Raw genomic sequence first — 21,371 nt, 5'->3', positions numbered from 1 at the left:
CACATTTCAAACAAAAACAAACTCTCCATTAATCACACCGCTCAGAAACAAATCGACTCTTCTATGGTCTACTAATCACATAACTACATAAACCCAATGGTGTCCCAAACTTAGATTCCAAACAAGTACGAAACTTTCATTTCATCAACAGCTTTAGGGTGTTTATATAACTCATAACTATCACAAATCACAGAGAGACACAATCTTGAGTCCTTAACCACAAAAACCCATTACAAAAACTTCACAACCAACCCTAAGATTTATCCAGAAAATACATTTCGAGTACTTTGCTCTGTTTTCAAAAATTCTTTAGAACACATAAAGGTTAACTTTTTATATCTTTTCAAATCTCAAATTACAAATAGACACAATCTCGAGTCCTTAAACACAAAACCCATAACAAATACTTCCACAACAACCCTAAGATTTAGCCAGAAAATGCATTTTCAACCATAAAAAAACACTTTACTCTGTTTTCACAGTAGCTATAGACACAAAAGGTGTAATTTTTTTACCTTCCAAATCTTCAAATTACAGACAGAAACAATCTCGAGTCCTTAACCACAAAACCATAACAAATACTTCACCACCCAACCCTAAGATTTATCCATAAAAGCATTTCAACCATAAACAACAATTTTGCTCTGTTTTCAACAACGCTTAAAGCACCACAAAGGTTAGATTTTTATCTCAAATGAACCCAAAAGCAAAAGGAATCATGAAGAACTATTATCATTGTGTTACCAGCCACTGGAGAAATCGTAAGCCTGCCGGTGCTAGAGAAGATGATAAGAGCAACCTCAGCGTCACAGAGGATAGAAAAGCTCTCTGGCCTTCTTCATCAACCCGTTACGTCGAGTCTTTGGAGAAAGTGACTTGACGACTGTTCACATTCTCAATCTTCTTAATCTCAATCTTCCTCTCCCATCTTCTCCTTCTTCTCTGAACAAACCAATCAATCGAAAACAGAGTAAGCTTTTGTATTAATATATAGGGAGTAATGTGTTTTGTTTAGGTAATTTGATTCAATATGACAATAGGGAAAGGAGGCTAAGGAAAGAAAAGTATACCAAAATTAGGGTATTGCATAAAAGATGGAGTTACTATAAGTAGCAGTTTTCCATATTTGGTTTGCTTTGCTAATTTGCCTTGCTTCGTCCTCTGTTTTCTTCTTTTGTAACTTTCTTCCCTCTTTTATAAACGCCTTGTTTGGTTTGGCTTCTTCTTTTTCTATTATTCTTGCTGTATATATACAAGTATAATATCCTGCTTTGCTTGGTTCATGCTTTTATGACGGTTCTTAAACTCAATCTAGTAAAACAAAAACACAAAACAAAATTAAAAGTTATTTTGTTTCATAAGAAAATGTAATTTCTGTTTAGAAAAAAATATAAAATATCAGAGAGAATATCGGAAAAATATTTGGTCAACTGTTTTTAATTATTATTTTGACAAATGATCACTCATATTCTATAGATCATATATTGTTATCTTTGGATATTTTGTATACCACGTATATATAATAAGTTAATCATTTATTTCGTGTAAAATTTAAAGATTATATACAAAATTAACTACAATGTTTTAGTTTTTAATATATCAAGATTTTAAGACTAATACATTTGTTAAAACGTGGCATTGCTTGAAGCAGAAGACGATAAGAAAATGCAAAAGCTGTGGGCTTAAACGTTTCTGTATATAGTAAATCTCAGAGGGAGAAGAAGATTATGTTTTCCCTAATCTGAATTTGTTATATTTAAAGAAAAGCAAGTTCCCTTTTTAAGAAGACTTTCTATTGTAACTGAAAATATATATATAGAGAATAACGTATATTGTATTTCGGAATTATCAGAACATTGGAGAAATACTAATATTGGCATGTAGTAAATCGCTGATTGAATGGGTTGGCATTTTTTGTAAACATATGATTTGAAAGGAAATATTGCATATCTGGAAGTATTTAAGTAAACTATTTATACAGCTCAACACTTTTCTTTTCAGTGTAAATGATAGCTTAAGATATGTGTTTACGACTTTAAATATAGTTAAATCATTAATGCTGGGTTTTTCTTTTGTGGGGGTCAATATCATTTCTTATTCAAATTTGAACTTTCTAGCTTGGCCTGAACAATTTAAACCGGTCTAAACTATGCTAAAAGTTCAATTTTTAATAAATAAAATAAAAGTCTTGCATACCACTCCAAATGGTGACATTACAAAATTGATGGTACAAACACCAATTTCCATGCTCTTTCCCCAATGTGTATAACCAAAATAAAATGGAAAAGTACTCTTTCTTTTCCTTTAAACTTTGCAAAACTCATTTGGTAACCTGCCAAAAAGAGAACCAACCACTTGTCGTAGCTACATGCAATTTCTATTACTTTTTTTCTTAATATAAAATAGTTTAAATCAATTATATTTGAAGAAAATAATACAACTTGATGATAATCACGAAAGATACATAAGACTATAAATAGCATATTCTTTTTCTAGATATGGTCTATATCTTTTGTAAATAGAAACAAAAATTATTGCTGTATATCCAACTTCTACTTGTACCGCGAATCTCGCTAATTTAATTTGCACACAAGGTCGAAAAAGTTATAAAGACGTAAAGTGCTATGGTATATTTAGGCCTAAGAACAACGCACATTTGGGCCTCTAGGCCCATTATGATTTTGATGTGCTAATAAGAACTTATTGTGCATTGTGTATACGTTTAAGTGATTTCTATACAAAGACAAAAGTTTCCAACCAATATAGCTAACAATTTTCTGTTTATGCACTCTTCTACAAACTGTTTATACAAAGCTTAAACCAGGTTTAGTTGGTAACATACTATCTGATTAGTGAATTAATAGTCACTTGCTTTGTGTAATGGAGAGCTTATAAGCACGAGACAATGGTTTCATGAATCTTTTCAAATCAAGCGTCACGTTTTGGCGCTCAAGATAAATCTTCTTATTGTAATCCCATCCTTTTTTAGTAAAACTCTTTGGATCTTTAATTATCGGATCATCTTCGCCATAATCACCGTATAAAGAACTCTCTCTCGGTTTAATCTTGTAGCCCATGTACTTCAACCTCAGCTTCTTGGCCGGTTCTCCATAGTAAGTCTCAGCAGCCCACTCGGTTCCTAACGGTATAATCTGTATAAACACGGTTCTTGGTTTCAAGAAAAAGAAATGTGTCATCGCAGCTCCATGGACACCGATCATAACATCACTAGAGTTCAATGATCTGTAGATTTTCGCCAGCTCTGTTGTTTTGTCCGGTCTCAAAACCTCGACAAAGAATCCAATCTCCTCGGCTAGTTTCACCAGAAGATTCTCGTTAAGTAGCACTCTTGATCCGTTTCTTGACATAATCACAAGTTTTGGTTTGAAACCAGTCTTGTTCTCTGCTTCTTCGTCTTGAATCAATCCGTGGATACGTGGCCAGAAAGCACGATCCAACACGCTTCTAAAATCAAGAATTGTTTTGTTTCCAAGCATTAACGATGAGTCAACACTCAACTCGTCGTGAATCTTTAACCGTACGATAGCTTCTTTGAAACAGTGCGTTCTCTTGTCTCCATTGAAGTCTACTGGAGGGTGATCAGAGAGCTGAGAGAGGATATCTTTATATTTAGTAACCCACCAATTACGATACTCAACGATGACAAACACAACCCTCTTGTTAAAATGCTGTGAAGTGATGAACAAAGGGATGATTCCTTCGTTGAACTCGTGGTAAACGTTTCCAGTGTATCCACCCGTTGAGAAAAACACAGCGGGAACGTTATGGTACACAACATCGCATACATTGTTGTTGTTGTTGTGATGTTCATCATTGACATCTTTGTAGACGAGATTGAGTTCTTGAACTGTTTCCATCACACTTGTTTCCCATTTCCTTGTGTATGGTTTGATCTTCTCACGGGGTTTGGACTTGTTTTTGAAGGATGTGAAGAGGAAGATTGATGAAGATGTATAGTGTGTTCTAACGTCTCCTTTCATGATACATATGTCTGATCTAAAACCGGTTCTGTCACAACAAATTGTCCCTGGAGGTAGCATAAACAATTCAGACAGAGACATAAAAGAGTGTTATGAGACATCAGTTTCGGTCGTATTAAGTATTAACTATTAAGGCCTGCTGTTATTAACCGAACCTGCTGAACCAAACCGTAAAGTTGGTTTTTGGTTCAGTTCGGTTCAATTTGGCAACTATAAGTTCCGGTTCGGTAATCAATTGGTTCGGTTTTCTAAAAAAAGGTTTTTTAACCAAATAATAATAATCTTAACCAAAATTCAGAACTAAACTAACCAAAATCCAAACTGAAATAATCGAGCTAACGGACTGAACTTAACCGGAAAATAAAAAACTTTGGTATAAAATTTTGAAACCAGAGTAACCAAAAATCGAACCTAATCTTTTCGGTTAACTTCGATGAGATTTCAACCCATCCGAACTAACCGACTCAAACTAACCAAAGAAAACCGAAACCAGTGTAACTGGGAAAGAAAAATTACCATAGGAGAGCCTGAACATAGAGGTGCAGTGAACTGTTCATAAGGAACAAGTCCTTCAACTTCTCTGTTAAAAGCATCTGCATAAAAGACAACACTCACAAGTCACAAACCGGAACTTGAGAAAAGCTTATGAAAGAATCTAGCAAAAAGGTAACTTTACCTATGAGAGAGAAAGAGGAGAAGCTGAAGAAGTAGCAGCAACAGAGGAAAGAGAGAAAGATGATTGATAGAATCTTTTGTTTTGCACTCTTTAAGTATCCTCCGCCTCCGGGAGCGGCGGTGGCATCACCGGAAGCACCTTGTTCAACTGCAACTCTAAGTTTTTCTCCTTTTTTGATTAATCTGTGGTACTGCACCATATCTGGGAAGAAAAACCCACAAGCAAAGTTTCGATTTTACGAAGCTTCTAATCTTCTTTTTCGTTTAAAGACGTTTTTTTCTGTCTTTATGGGATTTGCTGCGTTCTCTTACACCAAGAGAGAAACAGAGAAGATGGGAATTTCAAAAAGTATGTTTCAGAGAAACAGAGAACGGATTTTCTATTAAATTTATTCTAGATTTTGATAATTTTTAATATGGAATATCGAGATTTATGTTCAGTCATCACTCATCATACTCAAAGGAGAACCCGAGAGACGTGTCAAAGAAAATAAGTTTTTTGACTTTGTGAGAGACGGAACTTTAATCTTTGAATTTTTTTTTTCCCTGCAATTTCATTGATTCAATTACTCAAACGTAGCATACATACATCACCAAAGCCTGCAGCATACACAAAAAAACGACCTGCTGCACCACTACTAAACCCCATACTTACATCAAAAAACTACAAGAGCAGGATCATAACCAACATCCCTACTCTAGTTTAACCCAAAAAAATTTGGCAAGACACACAATCAAAGGCAGCGGCTTTCATTGACAAACAATTCAAACAGCCACGGAGGGTGACCATTCTGCACATACGACCGGATCAGTCATTGACAAACACTTTAATCTTTGAATTTAGTGTACTTTTTATTTTTCACAGAAATTAAACTTTACAGTGTATAGACGATTCTTGTCTGAGCTGAAAACAAAACTAATCTTTACAGTGATTATAATATAGTTACTGTACAACATGCGTATTATGGATTAGTTCCATGTTTAGACCGGGGTTAAGGGAAATTAATTTGGAAGTGATGAAAAGATGTTCGTAATTCACGCAAACGAATAAATGGTCAGCCGGTGGGCCATCACCATATATCTAGCCCAATTAACGGAATGTGTTTACTGATTACTAGCTTACTACATAGGATGATGTGTTTATACGAGCTCGACATTTTTATCCGTTAAATTTGACTAGAGATTTTTTCCGCGTTTCGCGCGGATTGTGTCTTATAAATTTATTTTATTTATAATATTATTTGTCGGTTTTTTTCTTTTACATTAACTTCTTATTTTTTCAATGTTAGTTTTTCTTAATTTAGATTATATATTTATAATTTTTCATTTTTCTTGTTGTAGATGGAGAATTATATTTTTTATTGATGGTTTTTTCTATGTGACATAAACTTTTTGAAATTTCAAAATAATGTTATATATAGTACGATTAACACATTAAAGAAGAGAAACATATTCAGGCACATTTTACACAGGTTTTATATGCATAATTTTAAACATTATATATGTATATATTATAAGTTTGAAACATGTAAATGCTTTCTAAAGCTAAATACTTGTTCCGAGTTTACATAACTTATCGAAAGTTTTATCTCTTTTTAAATTCAAATCACAGAAAAAATATATCAAAAAGTCAGTATAGATGGGTTTTTTGGGCTTTTAAATCAACACTGAAAAATTACATGAATCAGATAACAACAGTTTTATAAACAACTGGATAAAATTTGACCAAGCCAAAGATTTCCACACAATATGTTCTTTCTTCTTCAAATTGCGAAGAGCCTATAAGCACAAGAAAAAAAATCATAATTTTTGTTTTCACTTATATAACATTTTTTCTCCTTTACACACAGAGTTTATTACACTGCTATAAGCAATGGAGAACTCTATTCATATAAGATTCACATCTATCTATGCATTTTGACAAAGAAGAATTTTAGCCATCTTTAGTTTCAGAATGGACCAACTTCAGTCATATACACTATATTTTCTCTATGATTCAAATCTTACAATTTTAATATATGTGCAGATTTCCATGTGAAAAAGCACGCACACCATCTATCATTCAACCTATTACTTTTTCCAAAGTAAACACTATATCCTCGTTTGGTTAGCTCCACAAACTAATCTCTTTGGATCAGTTTACTAAAAAGTATGGAAACTAATGTCAGAAAAGAATATAAACACTATCAACAATAAATATTGGCACAAGACTATTTGGTTCAAGGAACATATTCCACGTAATGCATTTATATCATGGTTGGCTTTGCGGAGAAGAGTGCCAACCAAGGATCGCTTGAGGCGTTGGGGGTTAAATGTCTCAGGAACGTGCGTCCTTTGTAATCTGGAAATAGAGACTCACCATCATCTCTTCTTTGAGAGCTCTTTCTCTCGCTTGATATGAGAGCCTTTTGCTGCTTAAGTTTGGATTTCTCCTCTGGCGGATCTACACTCTGTTGCAGCCTGGATCAATCAACCTCGCGTCAACGCAGATGCGCATGCTACTCCAGTCATCAAGCTCTACTTTCAGTCAGCCATCTACCTGCTGTGGAAAGAGCGTAATGCTCGTGTGTTCACAGCTGTCTCCTCACCTTCATCAGTCATCCTTGTCTCTCTCGACCGTATGATGCGTGACCGTCTCCTCTCTTACCCGGCTAGTTCTTCTTTCTCCTCTTCTCTACTTCTTTTTATCTTTCTTGTATAAGACCTCCTTAAGGCTTTTTTTACCTTGAGTTGTTGTTGGTTGTTTTTGTTTCCTTGCTGTAATAAGTTGTTTAAAAACAACAGTGTAACCTTTCAGAAAATGATAATCTTAACATCTTACCAAAAAAAAAACAACAAATATTGACTTATTTATGTGAATATATATTTTATTTTAAATTATTATAGTGGACGAAGAAGGCACCATAATTTGTACAACAAATTTTCATAGATTCACCTCATCATGCTCACCATTTTACCATTTTAATTACATAATTTTACATGAGCTTCTTCACCCTCCCCGGTTATTTTCTCTTTATTTATAACTACAATATAAAGTTATAAACTATATATATTATAGATTAGTAATTTATTTACCCTTGAAGTCTAACGATTAAAAATAGAACATAATTCAATATAGATATATGATTCTATTAATAAATTAGCAGTTACAAATTTGAAATTTCTAGAAATATCAAAAGTCGTATGTTAGTTAATTATCTTCTAAATGATGTCTATTTCTATTTCTTTTTGGATGAGAATATTTTGGCTGAGGTGGATAGTTCCAAAAGCCTTGAATTTAGTCTCTTTTATATAGTAGGATTCGTTTTGTTATTCGTTTCAATTCGATCCGAAAATTCTGGATATCTGTATATTTTTGAAGCAAAACAAATATTAAAAATCAATATCTGTTAAAATCGAACCAAATCACAAATATTAAAATTTTGAGAAGCGGATATCCGATCCGATCAGACAATATATAAATATATGTATATCTTGATTATATTTAAAGTTGTAAAATTATTATTCTAACATATGATTTGATAAATTTTATTCACATTATTACTTATATAAAAGTATTACATAAAATGAAGTGAAAAAATTATGACAATTATAACTTTTTTCTTAAGTTTTTTCTTATTATAATTGTTAACTAATTAAAAAATTTACAAAATATGTAGATTCGTTACTTCTTTTAATTTTTCTCTTATATATCATGCAAATTTTTTTTTTACAAAACAAATTTTTAAAATTATTTATATTAATTAAAACAGATGAGATATCTGTAAATATTCATAAATATCTGCAAATATCTATTTATTTTCCAGATATCCGTTTTTCCGAATATCCGTATTTTTCCGAAGCAAAGCAAATTGAAAATTTTGATATTTGTGACATCCGAAGCAAATCACAAATACCTTCAAAACCCCGAATATCCGATCCGTGTCAGGTCTAGTTTATACTTTATACCACCTTCGCCATCATTACAAAACTATGGAGAAATACATTCAGTTTATAACGTATTAAATAGTAAACATAGTAAACTTATTTTACTTTACCACCCATTAATACATCAAGAAGTAATAGGCTAATAGCACTATCTTTAGGAAGATAATGAACTAGATTGCGTTTGCAATTGCATGTGATGTGTTTCTTCTACTTTAGATATGCTCTCCTTTACATTTAGTTTTGAATGCAAGTGTGCACGTGATTTGGTAAATTCCAACATGTTTAGAAATCCTTCGTGACATGTACGGTATATATATATATCTTTCTCCTAGAATCCTCTACATAGCAAGGTCATTAGCAAAAACTGTTCAGCTCTTCTTTTTGCCTAACTTATGGCACATTTGATGCTTTGCAGGTATAATAGAAGCCACTGGAGTTCATAAAACAGGATAAAAGAAACATACAAGGATTGTATCCACAGACGCAAACGACATTAAAAGCTTGACAAGCCTTAGATCTAACTCAAGGAAGCTTTTGTTAGCCCTTTATTAGATTCTTACTAATGCCTTGTAGCAAAAACATAAAGTTGTACTACATATTACCTCATGAATACGAATCATCACAGTTACTCCCAAGCGTATGTAAACTCTCAGTTTGTTTTGTGACTTTGTCTTATGAATACTTCTATGGCAAGGCAGGGAGGTCTATGGAACTGAAGGAAAAGAAACTCACACGGCCCTGAGCGACATGACAGAACATTAACGGTGCAGCTACACGGCTTTGCAAGACTTTAACATCTTCTTTGCTTGGTGGAGAGTCCCTGTAAAAGAAGTCGAGTACGCTGATTAAGATGTTTAAGCTTTCAAAGTTAGAACTAATGAAACAAACGATTACCCCGAGAAGCAAGCCACAAAGCTGGGTTCACCAGGAGAAGACTTCTTGAACCGGCTGTTTGGCAAATACACATCAAACACCGCTCTTGCATCACATATCTGCATATCTCCCAAGAGTCTAGTTACATCATCCTTGTCTTCAGGACATTCACCACTTGGTGTAGTAATGGCAGCATCTTTTGACGTCCAAGGAACACCATGGCGTCTTATAATGTAACCTAAACCCTTCAGGTATCTATAAACCTCGTAGCTTTCCCAACAGCAGCCATCTTTTTCCTCTGCAATCTTCTCATATAAGCTCTTCAATGGGATCATTACTTCATCATCTTCACTACCTAACATCTGCAACTCTCCTATCTCACTCAAATACCTGTCACAAGAATAAGAAAGAGAGACTACTTCATCAGATGACTTGAGTAAAAACTGATCTAAAACACTATATTTGCCACATACAAAGCCTCTTCTAAGAAGCAATATGTCTTTCCACTACGGATGACTCCAGTTGTTGTCCAAATCTTCCCTCTTTTAACCTCAACTTCAGCCATTGCTAACTCTGTAACCCAACGAGCCTTTGAAGATCCAACTCTACAATGTAGAAACCCACAAGAACAAAAGAGAATGATTAGACAGTTAAACCCAGAAACGAGCTGCTGAGTTTAACCCACCTGAATTGTAACTTGGGTCCTGAATGAAACTGTTCGTCATCATCGAGTGCAAAACCAGCTTCTTCTTCGCTTGAAGAGGAAGCTTCCCAGTCTTTTTCCTCCATAATAAGATTAAAATCTCTGGGGCAATTCGTCGAACAGTTGGTGTGCAAGTTCTGTCGTGCTCGTGCGTATCACGTGCTTTCCTCCTTTCTTTTGTTCTTTTTTTTTTTGTGGGTCAAACTTTCCTCCTTTCTTTGGTTTGACTTTTATAAGTCAGGAATAGAACCAAACCAAACCGGTTTCCTTTGTTTCGAGCTTTATTTGTACCGTACCGAATAAATTAGAAATCGAACCAAAACCAAACCGGTTTAGACTGCATCGTATTAGCGTTTATCAAATGAGTTTGAAATCAGTAAAAACCCTTTCGCCTACCGAAGAGCTCGAATCGAATATCAATGGCGAACGACCAAGAGATGAGTGGATGGACTGATCTTCTTCACTCTTCGACGAAGCTTCTCGAGCAAGCGGCTCCTTCGTCTCAGTTTCCTCCTCTCCAGGTTCTTTTGCTCACCACACACTTTTCTCTCTTTCGATTGATTCTCCGTGTGTTCAATCGCTTTCTTAACGAGCTTGATTCGTAATATTGTTTGTAGAGGAATTTGGATCAATTGGAGGCTTTGTCGAGGAAACTCAAGGCTAAAACCCTAAGAAGCGAAGCTCCTTCACAGTCTATTGCTGCCACTAGGTACTATCTGTGCTCGTGCATTGAAACCTAACGGATTGAATGCTAGAGAGAGTCTAAGATTTGTGACTCGATTTGGGGATTAAAGACTATTAGAGTGGTCTTCCCTTGTTAAGACTTTCATAAGAGAGAAGATGTAGCTTAGCTATTGCAACTGAGTGATGGTTTTGTTGCTAAGTGTTTTATTTATTTTTATTGGATATGGAGCAGACTACTTGCACGGGAGGGAATCAATGCAGAGCAATTGTCTCGTGATCTAAGGTCATTCGAGTTGAAGGTGAGCATTTCTATCACCTAGCTTATGCTTTTCTGGTGTTTTGGTGGGGTTCTTGAACGATTGTTATGTGTGTTTTGGTTGATTTCCTTTATTTTTTGGCTTTTATCATCAGATACTTGTTTAGTATACTAGAACTCAGATGTATAACCAGTTGTTGTAATACGACATCCCTTATACCATTGGTTTTACAGTATAAGACTTATTTTTTTTATTGTTGCTTACTCATCTGCAAGACATTTACACACTCTTCTACTTTTGATAAATTGTGTTTCTTGGATTGTTAAAAGACGACATTTGAGGATGTATTCCCTGCTGAGGCAACAAGTGTTGAAGAGTACCTGCAACAGGTATTCACTGTTTGAATATACCCTATTTTAGATCGCAGATAGATTCTTTTGGAGATAACTGATCGTTCTATATGAATTATTCTTGTCTAGGTTCATGAAATGGCTATGGTATCAGCTATACAGGAGGCCCAAAAGGATAATGTTCGGAGCTTTAATGATTACATGTTGAAAGTCTTGGAGGTCAGTGTTGTGACTACGTTTTATTTCCATGTTACTTTTATCTGTCGTATCTTTTGATTCAATCAATATAGTCTAATGGTTGTCCAAAATTCCCTCCTCGTTTTTGTTTATTCTCATTATGTATTTGCACACATTGATTGGTATATGATATTAGCATGAGAGTGCATTTGTGAAACGGAGGAATATTTACTTCATTCCTACAAATTATGTGGATCGTGAAAGTTCTTGACGTAGGATTAGAAGCTAGTTGGGTGCTTATTACAAATTAGAAATATATTTTTCTGAATTTATGTCATGTTCGTTCTCATAGACTCTGTGAAATCTTCTGGCAGGAGGACTGTAGAAAAGAAAAACGTGACTTCCTTCAAAGTCGTAGCAAACTTTCAATGCTACCTAAGACCAAGATGATCGATACAAGCAGAGACACTCATGCTGGTCAACTAGTGCCTGTGGCTTCAAGTCCTCAAGTATCTTCAAACACTGGAACAGAACTTGTGTCTCTGGCTAACAAACCCATTCATGAGAAGAAAGCACATGTCTATGCAGAGGTTGTGAAGAAACTTAATTCTTCAAGAGAACGAGGCTTGCCATTTAAGGTATGGTCTTCCTGTACCTCTTAGTGTGCATTTTATATGCGTTCTGTTTGATAATTGCAGCTGAAGAGTATGCACTTTTCCTTATTGCTTTTAGACGTCCAGTTAGATTTTCAAAGAATTCCGTACAGGCTTCACCGTATGATGATGATTACCTTTGTTGTAGCATTATTGTAAACTAGTTGACTTCGTTCGGATTGGTTTGGCTCTGTTTCTTACTAATTTCTCATTCATGCGTTTGTATAGCCTGCAACATCGTTCAAAGATGCTTATGGAAGTCTAGGGATTGATTTGACTCGTGGGAAATCAGTCAATGTGCAGAAACTATGGCAACTTATTCAGGTGATCTTTTGATTAAAAGTTTTATTTTCCTATAAGGACTTGTTTTACACTTCCAAGCTTATAACAATCTATAAAAACAGGCAATGACGGGTGAAGACTCAGCAGTACACAAGGGTGTTTCCAAGAGGATGTCCCTCGTGATAGGCGCAAGACGCCACTTGGAATGTGGGCATCAGAAACATATAATGGATACAATTCAAAGTCATCCGACACAAGTACTTCTTTCTATCTTGTCTTTACTTGTTGTCTGTGTTTTAAATGGCGCATGGCGATCCAAGGCGAGGAGGTTGGAGCCATGCGCCTTGAAGTTGCGTTTGTCTTAATGAATATTTTAAATAGTTACTTCAAGGATGCGTTTTGAGAAAGTTCCCTGATCTTTCAATCTGAGTTCAAGTGCGTTAATAACCATAACATGTTTATATCCCTTTTTTTATGTTCTAGGCTGCCCTTGGTGGATCTGTTGGAAATTTGCAAAGAATTCGTGCCTTTCTTCGGGTTAGTGTGACAGACAAAGTAGAGCTTAACACGAAGCATATGCCCACATGATTTTTTTTCGTGTCAGTCATAGATATAATGAGTTGTTTGTTTGGTTGATTCTGTTTTGAATACTGTGCAGATTCGTCTACGGGACTATGGAATGTTAGATTTTGATTCAGGTGATGCACGTAGACAGCCTCCAGTTGATACTACTTGGCAGCAGGTGCCGGACAATTTTCCCTCATGCTTTGAATTCTCACCGTTGTCCTCGAAAATAAAGTTAGATTGATTTAATGTCTCTCTTTGATTGCAGATATATTTTTTGCTTGAGAAGTGGCTACTATGAGGAGGCTAGAGAAATCGCCCAATCATCTCGTTCATCTCAACAACAGTTTGCTCCGCTGGTATATTTTCAAATCTTAATAATACATTAAAGTTCCGGAGTCAAATCTTAATATGTTGATTTGCCTTTTCTTCTCAGCTTATAGAGTGGATTACCACAGGCGGTACTGTGACTACAAATACTGCCGCTATTGCTTCTGAAGAATGTGAGAAACTGTTTAGGTTAGGTGATCGGTTGGGCCAAACAACATATGACAAGAAGAAGCTCCTACTCTACACTATCATATCTGGTTCCCGGAGGCAAATTGATCGCATCTTGAGGGAATTTTCTACGCTCTTCAACACAATAGAAGATTTTCTCTGGTTCAAGTTATCATGCATACGTGATGTTTCTAGTGGATCTTCATCTTTGGTCTTCAACGATGGGCTAGTTCCTTACAGTTTAGATGACCTTCAGGCTTATCTTAATAAGTTTGAGCCTGCTTATTACACTAAGAATGGCAAAGACCCTCTGGTATACCCATATGTTCTGCTTCTTAGTATTCAATTACTACCGGCGATCATGCACATGTCTCAAGAAGCAGGAGATGAAGGGTATAACATCGACGCTGTGCATATAGCGATTTCTCTAGTGGACCATTCCGTTCTCTCTGAAGGATCTGGGACTGGGCACAAACTTAGCGTGATGGATGCAAATGCTGAGGCGTCGAGTCTGATAAGGCAATACGGGTCGATGTATTTGCATCATGGTGATATGCAAATGACGCTGGAATACTATGCACAAGCTGCTATTGCAGTAGGAGGGGGGCAACTAGTTTGGTCCGGGAGAAGCAATGTTGATCAGCAAAGGCAAAGGAACTTGATGCTGAAGCAACTACTGACTGAGATTCTGTTACGAGAAGGTGGTATTTACTTTCTGCTTGGTGCTAGAGGTTCCGGTGAAGAAGGCGAGCTTGGAAGATTTTTTCCTGATTCAAAATCGAGGCAGCAGTTCTTGATCGAAGCTGCGAATCAATGTCAAGACGCTGGATTATTTGAGAAAGTAAGTAGCTTTTGAGCTTTTTTGATCATATACTCTATAACTACTTGAAACATGTTGGTTCTGTGCTCAAGTCTCGTAACCATTTGTTGATGCAGTCCATAGAAATACAGAAGAGAGTTGGTACCTATGCGGCTGCATTGGAAACAATAAACAAGTGTCTATCTGAAGCCATTTGCTCTCTTCTCCGTGGAAGGTCAGATGGTGAAAGCCGAACAGCAGGACTCGTTCTCTCAGGAAACGAGATTCTCCACACGTACAAATACTACCCTGAAGTCTGGTAAATCGAGACTCTAATAAACTCATTTATTAACTTGGTCAAGTTCTTGTACTAAAACTCTCATACTTTTGTATACACCAGTCCCCAGGAAAGAGAACGGGTCATGGAACAAGAAACAATACTACGAGAGCTTGAGGCAATACTGTCGATCCACAAGTTGGCCAGACTGGGCAATCATCTAGACGCCTTGAAGGAAGCAGCTAAACTCCCGTTCCTTCATCTCGACCCGAGACTCTCCGACACAACCCCAGACGAGTTCCAGAGAGCGTCCTCTTACTTCAAGACTTGTGTCCCTGATTTACTAAAGGTTGTTTTGACTTGTCTGGACAACGTACCTGACCGTGATGGATCCATCCGGGTCATGAGATCTAAGGTGCAAATGTTACAAACATATATTTTGTGATGAGGAGAGTTAATGATATGTATATTAACTATATGAATCTCTTTTGCAGATTGCTGGGTTTCTTGCAAGCAACACACACCAGAACTGGCCCCGAGACTTGTATGAGAAGGTTGCTCGAAGCTTTTGAATTCTAATAATCTCTTTGAACTTGTCATCAAAACCTTAAAAACGAGACATGTTTCCTTCATCAAAAGTATTTTATAACGAAAGCAAAATCTTAATTCAGACATAATCACACAAGATCCAAGAACTGTATGTTGTGTTCTAAAGCAACATAATCCAAAGCAAAAAAAAACATATATCTTCTGTGACTCTTAAGCATCGATGCTTATAAGTACCTTCAGTGGTTTCTTAAGCAGAAGCAGCTGTCTCGAACTTCCTCATCATGTCACAGTGAGGCGTCTCACGAACAAAGCCCCATTGCTTCCTCTGCAGCTCATACCTACAATTCTGACTAAGTATAGAGACGTAATCTCTCTCAACTTCATCCTCTACATTCTGTCGCTCGTGACTGTCACGTGGGTACTCCTGCTCGAAATTGGACGACCTCACATAGTAATTAACACCCTTCTCCGTAGTGAACTTGTAACTGTAAGGGTAAGTCGCGGAGAGCGAGTAAACAGGTTGTGAAGAAGGAATGAAGTTGAGGAGGAGTAAGAGTATAACAGGTAGAATCTGGAGAAGCACACGAGCGTTGAAACCTGCTGCATCATGACCTTGATTGTTATTAGCAGCAGCTGCGGCTCTATGCCGTGTAGCTCCGAAGTTGAACGTACGGAACTGAGCATTCCCGGGAGGCATCATCCCTCCCGCGCCGAAGAAGCTTCTGAAGATCTCGTTGGGATCGAACTCGTCTTCGTAGTAGTAACCACCGTTGAATCCGTTAGTGGACCGTCTCGGTTGGTAGATCGGCTCATCGGAGCCGCTCACGTCGTACTTTCTCCTCGACTCTTCGTTGCTTAAGCACTGAAACGCCTTGGAGACGGACTTGAACGCTTCCTCGGAGCCGGGAGCTGGATTCTTATCGGGATGGACTTTCAGCGAGAGTTTACGGTACGCTTTCCTCAGGTCGTCGACCGAGCAGGTGTTCTCGAGGCCGAGGATCTCGTAGTAGTCTTTCTTGGATTTGATCTTTTTAACGATCGAGATCTGTTCCTCTGTGTAGGAGATTGAAGAAGACGATCCACGTTGGCGTAAAGAAGGCTGAGACGATGATGATGATGAGCTTGGTGCGTCTTTCCCCGCGGGAGGTTTTTCAGATCGCGGCTCGTCTGATTGGTTGTTGAGCTCGGATTTGAGATCGTCGATGGGGAGATCCGGATCGAGACGGCGAGCTTTGGATAGGAACTTACGAGCTCGGTCTCGGTCTCCGGATTTGATCGCTTCCTTGACGATTTTAAGGCATTTCAACGCGTCTTCTTTGTTTCCATCCATGTTAATAATCAGCCCTACGAAACAACGGATTGAGATGAATCAAGAGGGGTAAAGATACAGAGAGTGTCACAAGAAGTAGATCTCGATCAAGGTACTGGCGAGAGAGACTTCTTCCAAATTAGGGTTTCTCTCACCGATCGGATTTTCAGATTGGATTGTGGACGAAGACTAGACTAAATGGAAGGCAACCCTTGCCCTGGAGATTAGCGTACCAAGGTCGGTTAGATAAGTATCATTTCCGGTTATCGAGAATTTGAGCAATTCCGGTTATCAACTTATTTATCCGTATAGTTGAACCGGCCCGGACTCTCAAAGTCGGTTCAGCATAGGCCTGGACATTCGGGTCGCTGGACATTCGGATCGCTGGATCGGGTTCGGATCGGATCTTTTCGGGTCCATATCTTTCGGGTCTAAGAGTTTAAGATCCGATAGGGTAATTTCAAATTTTCGGTTTCAGGTCGGTTCATATCATACCGGGTCCGGATCGAGTCGGATCTTAGATAGTTAGACCCATTCGGGTAGTTAGAATTTATCGGTTTGGATTCAGTTCGGTTTCGGGTTGGGTTCGATTTGGATTCGATCTAAAAATGACCTAAAAATACAAAAAAATATATCTTAAAATATTTATATATACGAAAATATTCAAAATTTTATTCAAATTTTATGTTTTTATTATATTAAAATATGTAATATACTAAACTATGCGAGATACAACAACAACTTGTTGTCTCCTAGTGGTTGATCCCATGTTCTCTAGACAAATAACCTGTCTTTAATTCTTTCTTTGATGCATTTTATTTAATTTACATTATTAATTCGGGTATCCATTAGGTTTTGGGTTTGGGTCGGATCGGGTCCAAGATCTGTGGATCTTCTGCAACAAGACCCGATAAAGTAATTTGGTCGGATCGTTTCCTACCCGAACTGGGTTTTTTCGGGTTGGGTCTTTGGATCCGGGTAAAATGCCCAGACCTAGTTCAGCAGGATAGTTTTGTGTTTCTTTTTTTTTGTCTCAAATGTAGTACGTGAGATCAGCCCTCTCTATGCATATGCACATGGTCCAATTTAAATTTTGTGTTTTAAAAAAAAATGAGTTTAGACGGTTAAAAAGTCCAAAATAGTTGTTTTTTTATATATTAAAGTTATAATGATAAAAAATTATAATCTTGTTTTGTGTTATAATCTTATGTTGTTATTCGACATATAGGTAATTAGTAAATCCTTCCATTGAATGGGGGATGCTCGCATGTTATAAATTGCGTGTTTGCATTTGGGTAGGCCAGTTTGCTGTTCAAAGGCAAAGCATAGATAAATCTTATGTGTTTGCAAATTACAACTAAATTCTCATAGCATTTTGCAGACTTTTGAAGGTTTTAGGCCTGTTCTTGATTCTTCATCCTAATGCATCTTTCTGATTCCAAGTTATTAGCTTATGTGCCTTCAAAATCATGCTCTCTACTCTAATCAGTCTTAATGTTTTTGTGATAAGACATTTTTGTTGGATAAATATGGAGAATGGCAATAAAATTATATACTCTCTTTTTATAGAAGTTTATAGACTCTTGACTAAGTCATTAACAAGTTTTTCTTCTTTTATGTTCTGACTTCAACACCAATTATCTCTTTTTGGGCTATAGTTCGGGTTTCTCTGAGCTTCTAGCTTTCTCACTAATGGGTTCTTTAGATTTTTATCATGTGGTTTATTATAGTTGTAAAAACTCTTGCTACAATTCAATATAATGCACCAAATTTTAGCCAAAAAAATAGAAGTTCGAAAACCTTGGATTCTTGACTACAAGATGCATTGAAGTAAGAATGTACTTGCCACCATGTTGGGACTGTTGGCTGTTGGAGGCCTAACCAACTTTCATTTTTCACTGCTGTAATCAAAGAGTAATATCAGTAATGCACAAAGTTTCTCAGTCTTTAAAGCGGTGAGTTGTTCACGCCATGTGCTCTTAACTTCTTCTCAGAAAATAATAATAATTCTTATGTTTCCTGCAATCATAATGGATTGAAATGATCATGAATCATCAGAGAGCATTTCTTGTTATGACTCATATTAGATTATAAATATTGCATAACTACTTGATTGGTTTGCGGTAACATCAGTTTCTCCTAACATTCGTTTTCTTAATTAGCTCGCTCCGTTCGTAGTAATGTTATAATGTAGTGGCAACGTAATGGAATGGTTAACATGTTCTCCATTCGTGCTTCTTGATTGTGTCAAATGTTGTCCGTAGTGGCCAATTTACTTATAATACTAACAAAACAACAGATCATGAAAGATCTTTGTTGATGGATATTAATAGTGGGGAGGGGGTTTTGTTTCTCGGCAAATGCAATCTTAATATCATAAATCATAATTATAATATTTACAGATGAATAAAAATTTAGATTATTGTTACTATATTTGTGTGGTAACAAGACCTAATACTATTTTTTTTGTTTTTTCAATAAGACTTGCTAATTGGGAGAAACTGGGTCAACCATGGTTGGCAACTGGCAAGCCAGTGGACACGGGACAGCAATGAATCCCTCCATTAATATATTAAATGCATTTCCTGACTATGGAGCTACCCTTTTCATATATTAATAAATTCACCCTCACATTATACCATATCATTCTATATATTATGTATGTTAATTGACCACCTTTCTAAATTCTCTCGAGATCTTAAAAAAAAAAAGAATTGTTTATGAAGTATGATTGTTCTCAGGTCTAAAGATATCTGTATAGATCTATTCTTTTTATATGGATTCTTTAAAGACGCCAGATTTGAGATCAACGTGTTTTTTATTTGTCAACTTAACCTGAATTCATACAGAAAGACTAGATTTAAACTTTGGATTATACCGGAACTGTATCCCAAAACTTAACAATAGATTATGTCTGTCAACCATGTTTTGTTGCCTTCTAACTTGTTTAATTGTTGCAAGTAGTCAAAAAATTATATGTATATACAGTATTTTGTTGAGGAGAATGTGCAATAATTTTGAAATGTTGTAAGAATCGTAAAAGACAGGATGAAACTGGAAGATGATGAAAGAGATAGAGAAGGTGGTACACGAAGGCAAGGCAGCGCAGCCTCATAAAGTGAGGATTCAATTAAAACATAGCAAGTTGGGTACATGTGTTATAGTGCATCCACGCACCTTCAAAGCAATAATCCATATAATTTACTAAAGGTTAATGATATAATAATCTCTCTGATCTATCGATCAGACATCAGAATAGTTTATTTTTACTTATTTTTCAACTCCTAGAATTTGAATACACAGTTTGGTTTATATCTGCGAACAAATACGAATGTGTAACTGGTTGAGTACCGACATGGCGATATCTGATAGCTTCTAAGTTTTAGTTATAACATGGTTGGTATTTGCAATTTGTGTATATAAGAAAATGATTGGTATTTGTGTAATTTGATGAGCTTGAAAGAAATAACTATAGCTTGAAGATACACGTACCATGTCAAGAAAACAGTTTTGTATGAAGGTTTTCTCTTATTACGTTCTTAGGTCAATAACCTCTGTTATATACATCGATAGTTTCCAAAACAGAGCATATCGTAATGTTAACATATTTGATACGCTTTACATATTTATCAGTAAGTGAGTATATTCCTAAGATATGAATATATCCTTAACATACCATTTGCATGCATATAAAGAAAACAAAGGTGTAGTAAAACATCAGCCAACGTGATGAGAATTGGAGTATCATTGAAAGATCAACACAATTCCCAGAGTGTAATGTATTTACGACCGGGTTGTTCTTGAAAATAGCACGTCTATTTTGTCGATTTTGTGTAAAAAAAAAAAAGAATAGCATTTCATTGCATAATATTTATAGATAAAAACTTGCTACAACAATACCTAATATTCGGCTGATTATCGGGTCGGATCTTGAATATCGGCATTTCATTAAATTCAACAAATTTTGTAACCAATTTATTTAAGAACTAAACAATTTGGGTTTCTTTTTTTTTACCATAGATAGATGATAAAAAAATTAGCCTAAACAATATATAAAATTTATAGATATATAAAAAATAATGATCTTACGATTAGATATTTAAATTTTTTTAAAAATTGTAGAAATTTTTGAAAGTTTTAATAATATAAATTGTATAATTATACAAAATAATAATATTTCAAAATTTGGAATGTTATATATGAATATATTTATTTCATAGATGATGTATGAGTTATTACCATATTTTAAAAAAATTACCAAAAAAAATATCAATATTAAATGTAATATATGAATTATTACCATATTCTAATAAGTTTGCCAAAAATATAAATTAATATTAAATGAAATTATTTATGTCATATTTTTTTGAAAACCATGTTATCAATTTTTTTAGTCATATTATATTTATTTTGTGAAATTGATTGTAAGGAAGACATATGGCAAAATCACTTCGTAAATATAGTATACGGAAAGATTAATAATACTCCACGAAATGGGGACGTAAGCAAAGACTTTCTTTCAAGCTTGGATGGCGTCAAATAAAAAACCGAACCACTTGATTCGAAAAGGCGGCCCGATCCGATATTTTAACCTGATAACCGGACTAAACCGGGTTTGGACATCGCATAAAACGCACACTCGCACGTTTTGAGAGAGAGAGAGCGATTTAGCGTTAGCATAAAAGAAACTGAAAGAGGCATTCTTCACTCCTCTCTCTCTCATCTCTAGCTTCCTTCGCGCCGGCGAAGATTTCTCTCTGTTCAGAAACAGCTCCGTCTCTCGCATAACGAAG

General features: G+C 35.9%; 4 protein-coding genes across 6 annotated transcripts; 1 reads left to right on the top strand and 3 right to left on the bottom strand.

Moving 5' to 3' along the window:
* Positions 1–2,783: 2,783 nt before the first annotated feature.
* LOC106451575 (xylan glycosyltransferase MUCI21-like) lies at positions 2,784–5,846 on the bottom strand. 2 transcript variants are annotated; one of them, XM_048770703.1, is made up of 3 exons: positions 4,678–5,846; positions 4,528–4,594; positions 2,784–4,059 (listed from the first exon to the last, which is right to left on the bottom strand). In XM_048770703.1, the coding sequence occupies exons 1-3, from the start codon at positions 4,874–4,876 to the stop codon at positions 2,865–2,867; spliced, it is 1,461 nt and encodes a 486-aa protein (XP_048626660.1). In that variant the 5' UTR covers positions 4,877–5,846; the 3' UTR covers positions 2,784–2,864. The 2 variants fall into 2 exon arrangements, with proteins under 2 accessions (XP_048626660.1, XP_013748976.1); XM_013893522.3 differs by having other exon boundaries at positions 2,784–4,048; positions 4,518–4,594; positions 4,678–4,730.
* A 3,157-nt stretch (positions 5,847–9,003) lies between these two features.
* Positions 9,004–10,466, bottom strand: LOC125594534. The gene is made up of 4 exons (XM_048770701.1): positions 10,162–10,466; positions 9,950–10,081; positions 9,498–9,866; positions 9,004–9,423 (listed from the first exon to the last, which is right to left on the bottom strand). The coding sequence occupies exons 1-4, from the start codon at positions 10,263–10,265 to the stop codon at positions 9,288–9,290; spliced, it is 741 nt and encodes a 246-aa protein (XP_048626658.1). The 5' UTR covers positions 10,266–10,466; the 3' UTR covers positions 9,004–9,287.
* Positions 10,467–10,531: 65 nt separating this feature from the next.
* On the top strand, positions 10,532–15,397 carry LOC125594535 (nuclear pore complex protein NUP93B-like). The gene is made up of 15 exons (XM_048770702.1): positions 10,532–10,700; positions 10,797–10,888; positions 11,096–11,162; positions 11,450–11,509; positions 11,600–11,689; positions 12,022–12,285; positions 12,529–12,624; positions 12,705–12,839; positions 13,066–13,119; positions 13,241–13,326; positions 13,415–13,505; positions 13,583–14,485; positions 14,581–14,762; positions 14,844–15,135; positions 15,215–15,397. Exons 1-15 carry the CDS (start codon positions 10,599–10,601, stop codon positions 15,290–15,292), a joined length of 2,592 nt encoding a protein of 863 aa, XP_048626659.1. The 5' UTR covers positions 10,532–10,598; the 3' UTR covers positions 15,293–15,397.
* On the bottom strand, positions 15,287–16,797 carry LOC125594533 (chaperone protein dnaJ 49-like). 2 transcript variants are annotated; one of them, XM_048770700.1, is made up of 2 exons: positions 15,504–16,786; positions 15,287–15,326 (listed from the first exon to the last, which is right to left on the bottom strand). In XM_048770700.1, exon 1 carries the CDS (start codon positions 16,597–16,599, stop codon positions 15,517–15,519), a length of 1,083 nt encoding a protein of 360 aa, XP_048626657.1. In that variant the 5' UTR covers positions 16,600–16,786; the 3' UTR covers positions 15,287–15,326; positions 15,504–15,516. The 2 variants fall into 2 exon arrangements, with proteins under 2 accessions (XP_048626657.1, XP_048626656.1); XM_048770699.1 differs by lacking the exon at positions 15,287–15,326 and having other exon boundaries at positions 15,349–16,613; positions 16,734–16,797.
* Between the last annotated feature and the right edge of the window lie 4,574 nt (positions 16,798–21,371).

This window comes from Brassica napus, assembly GCF_020379485.1.
Source record: "Brassica napus cultivar Da-Ae chromosome A9 unlocalized genomic scaffold, Da-Ae chrA09_Random_11, whole genome shotgun sequence".
In the NCBI taxonomy this organism is placed as follows: Eukaryota; Viridiplantae; Streptophyta; class Magnoliopsida; order Brassicales; family Brassicaceae; genus Brassica; species Brassica napus.
The sequence above is the reverse complement of the archived record's forward strand: the minus strand, read 5'-3'. Positions and strand labels throughout refer to the sequence as shown.

Bases quoted from the DNA above. Each gene is read 5' to 3' on its own strand.
- LOC125594533 (XM_048770699.1), bottom strand. From the start codon at position 16,599: ATGGATGGAAACAAAGAAGACGCGTTGAAATGCCTTAAAATCGTCAAG.
- LOC106451575 (XM_048770703.1), bottom strand. From the start codon at position 4,876: ATGGTGCAGTACCACAGATTAATCAAAAAAGGAGAAAAACTTAGAGTT. The intron at 4,595-4,677 runs GTAAAGTTACCT...TCTTTTATGCAG, and splicing joins CTCCTCTTTCTCTCTCATAG to ATGCTTTTAACAGAGAAGTT. The intron at 4,060-4,527 runs CTCTCCTATGGT...TGAATTGTTTAT, and splicing joins ACTGCACCTCTATGTTCAGG to GCTACCTCCAGGGACAATTT.
- LOC125594534 (XM_048770701.1), bottom strand. From the start codon at position 10,265: ATGGAGGAAAAAGACTGGGAAGCTTCCTCTTCAAGCGAAGAAGAAGCT. The intron at 10,082-10,161 runs GTGGGTTAAACT...TCTACATTGTAG, and splicing joins GGACCCAAGTTACAATTCAG to AGTTGGATCTTCAAAGGCTC. The intron at 9,867-9,949 runs GTATGTGGCAAA...TTCTTGTGACAG, and splicing joins TGCTTCTTAGAAGAGGCTTT to GTATTTGAGTGAGATAGGAG.
- LOC125594535 (XM_048770702.1), top strand. From the start codon at position 10,599: ATGGCGAACGACCAAGAGATGAGTGGATGGACTGATCTTCTTCACTCT. The intron at 10,701-10,796 runs GTTCTTTTGCTC...TATTGTTTGTAG, and splicing joins CTCAGTTTCCTCCTCTCCAG to AGGAATTTGGATCAATTGGA. The intron at 14,763-14,843 runs GTAAATCGAGAC...TGTATACACCAG, and splicing joins AAATACTACCCTGAAGTCTG to TCCCCAGGAAAGAGAACGGG.